The 9630-nt window shown below is 33.1% G+C and overlaps 1 protein-coding gene across 3 annotated transcripts; it reads left to right on the forward strand.

Moving 5' to 3' along the window:
* Positions 1-88: 88 nt before the first annotated feature.
* IPT9 (isopentenyltransferase 9) lies at positions 89-8249 on the forward strand. Of its 3 annotated transcripts, none has more exons than XM_011008424.1 (12): positions 89-539; positions 868-921; positions 1662-1704; positions 1838-1946; positions 2697-2895; positions 3408-3606; positions 4978-5072; positions 5514-5608; positions 6328-6403; positions 7477-7616; positions 7729-7920; positions 8123-8249. In XM_011008424.1, the coding sequence occupies exons 1-11, from the start codon at positions 294-296 to the stop codon at positions 7808-7810; spliced, it is 1338 nt and encodes a 445-aa protein (XP_011006726.1). In that variant the 5' UTR covers positions 89-293; the 3' UTR covers positions 7811-7920; positions 8123-8249. The 3 variants fall into 3 exon arrangements, with proteins under 3 accessions (XP_011006726.1, XP_011006725.1, XP_011006723.1); XM_011008423.1 differs by having other exon boundaries at positions 7729-7890; XM_011008421.1 differs by having other exon boundaries at positions 90-539; positions 7729-7890; positions 7977-8249.
* The last annotated feature ends 1381 nt before the right edge of the window (positions 8250-9630 follow it).

Consider the following 9630-nt stretch of genomic DNA (forward strand, 5'->3'; position numbering starts at 1 on the left):
TATTCACGAAAAAAAAAAAATATTTGTCCTTCACCGAGAGAAAAAAAGGTATAAAGTCTTCTGTTTTTCCTGTTATTTAAAATTTGTAAAAAACCAAAAAAAAAAAAGAGGAATGAAAAATCTAAAAGTAAAACCTCTGACCTTAAACCTCAGCCTATCTATCCAAGAACAAAAAAAAATCCTCAACTGCAGAAGAGAAGAGAAGAGAAGAGAACCAGTTTCCAGTGTGGTTCAGGTATAAGAATAGCTGTAACTAGTTTTAACTATCAATCTATCACTTCATAGACCCAACTATGATAATGACCGAAGTATGTGGCCTCCGTACACGCTGCCTACACTTCCTCCTCCGCTCTTCTTCCTCCTCTTTCTGTCGCCACGGCCGCCAATTCGCCACCACCACAACATGCTCCATTCCCGTGCCAAAGAAAAAAGACAAGTTAATTGTGATTTCTGGTCCCACTGGATCCGGCAAGACCCGTCTCGCATTAGAGCTTGCCAAACGCCTTAACGGTGAAATCGTCAGCGCCGACTCCGTCCAGGTCTCTTCTTGTTCTCATGTTGCCCCCTCTTTTTATGGTTTCTATCTTTTTTTTGGTTAATCACTGCTTTGTTTGCTTCTTTGGGAAAAGAAAACAAAGTAATCTGAAAACAAATGGAAGGGAGGATTTAGCCTTTTGGTTGGTAAGAGAAATGTAGGATAAAAAGAAGAAGTTTTAATTGTCTCAGGACTTTGAAGAAGTTAGGCATGATCATTTATTTATCTGGGTTTATTTTAGACGGCCTTCTTTTTACGCTTGAAATTCCAGAGTACTGAAAATTCTGTTCAGGTGAATTGAAATTGATTGTTTTATCTGCCTTTCACTGTAGGTATATCGTGGTCTTGATGTGGGATCAGCAAAGCCTACTGAGAGTGAACGAAAGGTCTTTATTCATGTTCCATACGTTATGCTTTTGTTTTTTGTTGTTTCTGTTGATCAGTGTCACTTTTCCTGGCACTAAAATAATTGTAGGTCATCATGTAATTCGCTTTGGTGCAAATGTTCCAAGTAATTCTCTTCATGAGCACAGAAAAATATTCACTTAGATTTTGGTGGATATGCATCTCATAACTTTGGAACTTTTTATATAGAAGAAAAACTGTGAAGCTTTTGGTCAACCTCAACCTGTTATTTGATGCGTGTTATATTCTTGGAATGGTGCGCTTGAGGAATTATGTGTCGCGCACCATCTTGGCAACTTATAATAGCAATATTACTCTCACCAGGTAACAGAATTTCATGTATAAAATGATATGAGCGTGTCAATTTCCTGTGATTAAACTTATTGAACACTTGATTGTTGAAGGGAGGAAAATAGAAAAAGAAAGAGAATCGTCAAGAATTATTTTATTTGTGCTAGTGCACTCATTTCATGCTTGAAGTTTATATCCTTCCTTGAAATATTATTATCTAGCAATAATGGCATGGAACCTCACAAGACCATATTGTATCTGCTAAACTTGCCAATTTTCTCAGTGTAGAGCTCATTTATTTTTGGGTGAAATACGCTGCTTTCCTCTTATATTGATATGCAAAGTAAAACATACCTGGCAGTTGATAGATATATATAGTTTAGCCGGTGTGAATAGTTTTTTTAATCTCAAACTGTACGCCTTTTTGCAGGAAGTCCGGCACCATCTAGTTGACATATTACACCCATCTGAAGGTATGCTTTTTGATGGACCAGCTGATGTATATGAAGCATTGTAGCACATCATTTTTTATGGTAATTTGTATTTTGCTCTTTGATGGAATACAAACTCCTCCCTTAAGATTCTTCTCATACCATGTCCTTTCAGATTATTCAGTTGGGCAATTTTACGAGGATGCAAGACAAGCAACTCAAGATATTCTCAAAAATGGTCGTGTTCCCATAGTCACTGGTGGGACTGGATTGTACCTGCGATGGTATCTATTTGCATAACTCATCTATAATTACGATCAATCTTTCTAAAGAAGTTCCCCCTTCTTTTGGGTTGAGAAAAAGAATACTTGTAGGAAAAGTCTCTACTACGTACTACATAAGCTTCCAAAATCACATCATTGCAGAATTTGAATTTATGATATAATGGTCAATAATGAGTTTGCATCAACATAAATAAAAACACGGTTCTTTTCTGCAGTTAATTTTTTGAGGAAAAAAAGAAGTAAAGATAAGAACATAAATTCTTCTAGCCTATTTATCTTGCATAACCGTTCATAGGACACATGCAACATGTTTAGCTACAGAAATAAGGAAAAACTAGTTATATTGATTTGAAAATGGTGATTATAAGCTTGTTTTGATGGTCATTTTCAACCAGTTAGGAGCGTATTTTTCATACCTTTGACAGAAGTTTCTCAACCCTTTGCTATTTCCTTGAATATCACACATGACACTGTTACTGACAAGGCATGGTTGGTTGAACAGTTCCTTATAGTTAAGACCTTTCATATATCATTTCTACTAGTTCCTTATATTGTACGGCAATAAAGCTCTATGTTCTAGATTGTGCTGGAAAGACTCTAAAAGGGCTCCTTTCTTTATTTTTGCTCTCCTTCCTTTATCCCCTCTCCTTTTTAGGTTGATGGAAGGAAATTATATATATTGCTTGTAAAACACACAAGAGTATCTTATGATGCTAGTTTTCACTTTTATCTCTTTAATGTGATTCTTAGGTTCATATATGGAAAGCCAGATGTTCCTAAAGCCTCACCAGAGATTGCATCTGAAGTACATTCCGAGCTTGCAGAACTTGAGAGGAATAAGGACTGGGATGCAGCTGTGCAGTTGGTGGTCAAAGCAGGTGATTCACAGGCACAGTTTTTGGCTGCCAATGATTGGTATCGCTTGCGGCGTAGCCTTGAGATAATTAAGGTTAATTTGTGAAGTTTTCTAGCTATATTTTGACATCAACCGAATTTATATCAAGGTCATGGTTGTGCAACTTTTATTGTGGGTGTTGGATGCGTGGATTGTTGAAAATTATAACTGCACAATAATATGGAACTATTTACACAACACAAACAAAGTGATTTCATCTCTTTGAACAACAACAACAACAACAATATCCCAACATTTTTAAACCATTTATTACTTAAGAAGCCCTAACCAAAATGTAATTGGCTGTCATGAAATCATGACACTGAAATCCCTCACCCTAATATCTCTTATGCCTCTCCCTAGTCACATGAGTGCAGGCACTCCTCTTCCCAACGGGCACAGGGATAAGTTGCTTTTGACATCACAGAACAAACTATTTTCTTCGTTATCAGTTTATGTTAATTATATTAGGAAACAATTTCTTTTTTGTTTGTGTTTTATGAGGCTGCATAACTAGATTGAATGCATGTATTTTCCATTGATTTTTGTTTCTCTTGGTGTGGCAGACTAGTGGATCTCCTCCATCTGCTTTTCAAGTTCCATACAAGTCTTTCAAGGACCAATTTGATACAAGATTAACAGACAGCTCCCATGATGTGAATTCATCTAGTGATTTGGACTATGAGTTCATTTGTTTTTTCCTCTCAAGCCCCAGACTTGATCTCTATAAATCAATTGATTACCGATGTGAAGATATGCTTGCAGGTAGATTATATCACAGCTCATCACTATTATAGACACGTATTTGCTAAAAAGGAATGTACTAATGAAAAAAGAAGAATATACAAGTACAATAAGAGGAATGAGACATGATCCAATGAGATGACAGGAATAAAAAAGCGAAGACAAGCAGGCATTACAATGCGACTGAATAGAAACTAAAGACACTCTTGAAGCTCATAAAACATTGTGCTTTAATGATGCTGGGAATGCTTTCCTATTCTGTAGTCACAAAGTAGGGTACCATCAAAGATTTTGAATTTCTTCCATCTGGATGTTCAATCAAACTGTGAACTTATCACAGTTAATAATTAATAATAGAATCCTCCACTCTACCCGGCACCATATAAGATTCACCACTAACTGCAAAAGGCCTTTGCTGCATTTCCCAATATGCTGAGGTATGAAGAAAAATGTATTATTATTAATTTTTTCTTTGTTATAGATCTTAGAATCTTCAGCATTCGTTTCCATTTGTCTTCACAAGGAAATGATCTAACATCTAACATGGTTTTTTTTTTAATGACATAAAATGTTATTTGCTCTTCTTTTTTTTTGTGATTCAGAAAATTATATTTTTGTAGAAGGGCTCTACTATTTGTGAAAATTTAGGTTTTACACTGCCATTTTATGAATCCAAAGATAATTTTTATCCATTCTGGGCTTTACATATGTGGTAGTGTTTTGAGAAATTTTAGGGAACACTTAACTTTTTTTCCCCTTGCCTACCATCTAGAGATACTGGCATCATCAATTGTCTACTTTGACAGATGTACTTACATTTTCTTGAGCAATTTGGAAATTAAATAACAATGGTGGTATGCATTCAGATGGTTGGATTTAAGTATTGGTGAAAACTTGGAAAGTAATAGCAATGGTAGTATGCATTTAGATGGTTGGATTTAAGTATAGGTGAAAACTCTTTTATATTTGATTAGTTTGGAAGAATGCCATTCCCTTAATATCATATTTGGTTAACCTTTTAATTTCCTGCTCTTTTATTAATGCAAGTTAGAATAGTATCAGAGATGATTATGCAACATCATGTGATGTGTTTATGTTTGCTTTAAGATAAGATGGCCTGACTTTTTTTTTTTATGTACTCCTTAAAATAAATGGCCTCTTTAAAAAATAAATGTATATATATAGTCTATGTTCAATTTGTAGACAATCACAAAAACTATAATTTAAAACAAATGAAAATATTTATTACTTCCTTTAGTTAGTACTTATTTTAGGATTAAGGGGGTATTTTTATTTATAATTTTTACTTTAAATTTTGCATGCATATTAGTTTCCTTTTCATGGTCAACTCCTAAGTGACATGTATTTTGTGTTTATTTGATTTGGCTATAGGGAGCAATGGGATTTTGAGTGAAGCCAAATGGCTTCTTGACGAGGGACTTCTTCCAAACTCCAATTCTGCAACTCGAGCAATCGGTTACAGACAAGTATGCCATTGAAATACTTTTATTTATTTTTATTACTGCTTTATATGGATTATTTTATCATTGGAAGCTGTTGTGTTGTTTTGATGTTTCTTGTCAGTTATATTCATGTCAATTGCTTGGTTTTCTCATCTATTTTCCTCCCTCGCCTAATTCACTTAATCAGTGATTTGCATTCAATTTTGTTGATGTATAGGTACCTTAGTATTCATCATATCAAATGCTAAAACTTGGATCAATTTGTTTGCTTCTTATTCAGAGAGAACGCTTCTGATTAATGTACAGCTCAATTCAAATTTTTCCTTGCTGTTTTAGTTTAATGTGTGAGATCATCATCATTCACAATCATTTTCACCTGATTGTGTTTTTTCGCTCATTCATACTTTATATTTTGCTATATAGATTTTGAATGATAATACAGTTTTTTTTATTTAACATTATCAGGCAATGGAGTATCTTTTAAGGTGTCGAGAAGATGGGGGTAGTAGTTCTGCTGGAGATTTTTATGCTTTTCTATCTGAATTTCAGAAAGCATCCCGGTAACATTTATCCACTTCAAAATTGATATTTATGTAACTCTTGATGTAGAATTCAATTTGATGTTCATGTCGACTGGTAGAAAGATTTAGAACAAAATGCTGTAGTCGACATCAGGGAGGTTGGGCCATGTGTGAGGTAGAGGGTAAACAAGAGCTCAGATGAATGTCATGGATGCTTTTGAGAAAAGGAAAAGGCAGTACAAGATATTAGAAAATAGGGGAAGAGTAATGAAATAATAATTTCGCATGCTTTCTTATGCTCATGGATGATATATATATCCAAGCTTTTCATGCACTTCGGAGGATGCCTAACTGTCTTGTTGTATTTGTTCTTCTAATGAATTTCTTCTTTTATTAGGGTAAAACAGTAATAATAATGTCTGTTACACTTCAACATCAAGGCTTATTTAATTAGTGAACGTATCATGAAGGTCCTTAGGCACTTGACATTAGACAAGTCCTAGATAGGGAACTTTGATAAAATATGTACTTGATTTAATAATTTCAAGGCAGTAGCTTAAAAGTCATCTGTTAATTAATTTATCAGATATGAAGTTGGTTTGTGTATAAAAATCTGTTTGTAAAAGAATTCAATTCCCTTCCAGAAGGGGGAAAAGGTTTACGTGTAGCCTAGTCAGTGTGTTATTCTATCAGATTTTGGATGTTCTTATCTAATATCCAATGGATTGTTTTATTCAACTTTTGCCTTTTCTTTTCAGAAACTTTGCAAAAAGGCAAATGACATGGTTTCGTAATGAGCATATCTATCATTGGCTTGATGCTTCTAAACCTCTGGTATGATCAAGTTTGATGCCATGTTTTCTCTTCGCAATGGTAACTAAAAGTTGGTTGGCTTACAGTTGTTAAGTGTTTGGTACTGTACAAGTCTCTTTTACATGGCTTAGATATGCCTGCCTATATCATGAATGTGCATTTTTTTTATGAGCATGCATGCTTCTGAGTTCATGGTAAGAAACTTGGTTGTGTAGCGAATCTTCGATTGTGTGTGCCCACAGCAACACACATGCATGCACATTTCTCTGTGATAATTGAAGGTCACTGCAGACAGGTCATATGCATGTTTCTATCATCGTAGTGCACCTTTCCTTGGAGCGATGTGAAAACACCATGAATTCTTTGATCTAATGTATGGGGGTTGAGTGAAAGATATTTTGCTTTACAAGAAGAATAATTTGAAAGCTTTTCTTGTTCCTCAACTTTTTATTTGCTTTTTTCCGCTGGTGCTGGTGCAAAATCAATTAGCAAAACTTTTATAACAGGTCAAGGATGTTACGAAAGTTCCCCCATTCCATTGAAGACATGATATTAGTGTTAGCTATTTATTTAAGAAAAATCTTGAGGTCTTTCAGTAGCAAATTTGCCAGAATATAGCCATGTTCAACCACTAAAAATGGCTGAAGTGGCACCATATGCCTTCCCAGGTGCAAATACCTTACAAGAAGAACAAATACCGTATTCTGTTTTCCCTGTCAAGTTATCATTTTTGTTTCTCTATCACAACTGACCTCCAATCTTTTAAGAAGAATTTTTTCACAAAATTCTCTTAGACCAACTCAGAATGGAGGACTTTTCTAGAGAAAATTGAACCGAGAGAGAAATTATGTCAGTCCAGGCAAAACGTAGTGGAGACAAAAGGACATTGACATAAAATGGTACCATTTTCATTGTTTGGCATGGTTGATCATTATTTTACTATTCTTCTGAGGATCCAACTCCTAGTTTCCAGATTGTACAGAAGGATGTAATGCAATAAATTTTGTTTCTACATGTAAAGCAGCCGCACACTTTTAGTCCATTGGTGAAAGGATCTTTTCTCCATGCTAACTTTCCTATAATTTTATTTTCAGGAAATGGTGCTTAACTTTGTTTATGATGCATACCATGACCAAACCGGAAGCCTTGTTGTGCCTGAATCACTTAGAATGAAGAAAGATATGACTAGCAGACGGGAGGTTCTTCAACTCAAGGCTTATCGCACCAAAAATAGGTATGGTTTAACAAACAAGGACAGATGCATTTGCCTTTTCTTTTTATTTATCTTTTGACAAAACTTTTTTCGTTTTTTGGACAAAACATTAATGTGTTTGTTACTTGTGAAGGCATTTTGTTAGTCGTAATGATTGTTCTGATATACTTGACTGGATAAGAACAACTCAAGGCAAAGCAATGAGCGTGGTGTAATTTCATGGTGTCTAATCTCTATTTTGGCCCATCTGAAACTAAACTTTCACATGGAAGTAGCCTCGAAGTTTCTTCAAAAGGTGAACCTTTAAGACCCTTGCTTTCTCATGGTATGTTTGAATTCTACACCCAACTTTAACTGGCCTTTTTATATATTTTGCTGCTGTGAAACTGATGGACATGGACTCAATGGTTGGCATTGTTTGAGAATTCACCCTAGAAATGGCGGTCTTTTATCCTGAGAGGGCCAAAGCATTGATCAGAGAATTAATGTATTTATGCTCGCTCGTATATTTTTCTTTATTTTGTCAGTGAAGCAATAGGGTACGGTGGTAGCTGTGAACTGTATATGAATGCCAGCGTGTTTCAAAACATTATGCTGTCAATGAATTTGCCATTTCACTTCTCCCTGAACTGAATAAATTTCATTTCTTTCATGTTCAGTTTAGTTTCAGTTCCTGCCTGCCTGCCAGAGCCTTGCATTGGAAACGTAGAGGCCTATAATTATGTACCAAAAAAACGTAGTGCCTTTTTTCTTTTTCTTTTTCTTACCTCAAAGGTTTAGATATTAGCTTAAATCTGTTTGTTTTGTTTTTACTTTTTATTTAAAAAAATTAACTTTTTTTTTTAAATTAATATGTTTTTAAATCATTTTGATATGTTAATATCAAAAATAATTTTTTAAAAATAAAAATAATATTATTTTTATATTTTTATAAGTAAAAAATATTTTTAAAAATAACTGTAATTATAATTTTAAATAGATTATAATTAAATCCTGTATGGTAGTTTATATGGTTAAAAGATTAGGTTGGTTTTGAGTTACATGGGTTAATTCAAATTAATCTAAAAAATTTTAAAAATATATTTGATATTTTAATATTTTATATGAAAAAATTATAAAAAGGTTAGATATTTATAAATTTATAAATAAAATAAAAAAATCTTACCAAATTTAATCGGATCGGATTTCATGACGATAGTCCTTGCACCTTGTTCTAGCATTTTCCTCTCTTTCCTTTATTGTTCACTGGACATCTAATTTCTAAAAAGAAACCTCGAGGGACTAAAAATGTTAGGTTAGTGAAAATGACAGAACACAGGGGGAAAGTCAGATGCATGCATGCATGCCCACCTTTCTGTTCCCAGCGGCTGGGGAAAAAAAAAAAAAAAAAAAAAAAATCTGTGTTCTATCTCCGCCCTTCAATGGTGCTGTGCCTGTGTTGTTCGGTGATCTCGTTTATTTATAGTGTCTTTTATATATATATATTCTCGTGTTATTAATGTAATAATTAACTTAATTAAAATTCTATTTACAGTTAATTTTTAAAATATTTTAAAAAAAATTCATAAAATAAAAAAAAAAATTAAAAATTATTTTTGACATCAATACATTAAAACGATTTAGAAACACAAAAAAAAAATTAATTTAAAGTGAAAAAATAAAAAAATTTAATTTTTTTTAAAAATACTTTTAAAATAGAAATACAAACACAAATAGATATTATATTTAATAAGATGGATTATTTTAATAATTTGATTAAATCAAAGGCAAAAACAAAAAATATATAGTAAAAAAACTTCTATTAATAATAAATAAAAAAAATGAGTCATCGATGAATCTATAAAGAAAATGTTTTTGGAGGCCTGACATTTGACTATGGACATCGTTGATTAGTATTTAAAAATATATTTTTATTGAGATTTTATATTATTATTTTGCACTTAAAGTATTAAAAACTTCTCAACTATAACATGTTTTATAATAACAAGTCTGATAATATAAGATATTTTTAATTTATGATAACTATTCATTTTAA

The sequence above is a fragment of the Populus euphratica genome, unplaced genomic scaffold (assembly GCF_000495115.2).
Source record: "Populus euphratica unplaced genomic scaffold, PopEup_1.0 scaffold352.1, whole genome shotgun sequence".
NCBI lineage: Eukaryota > Viridiplantae > Streptophyta > Magnoliopsida > Malpighiales > Salicaceae > Populus > Populus euphratica.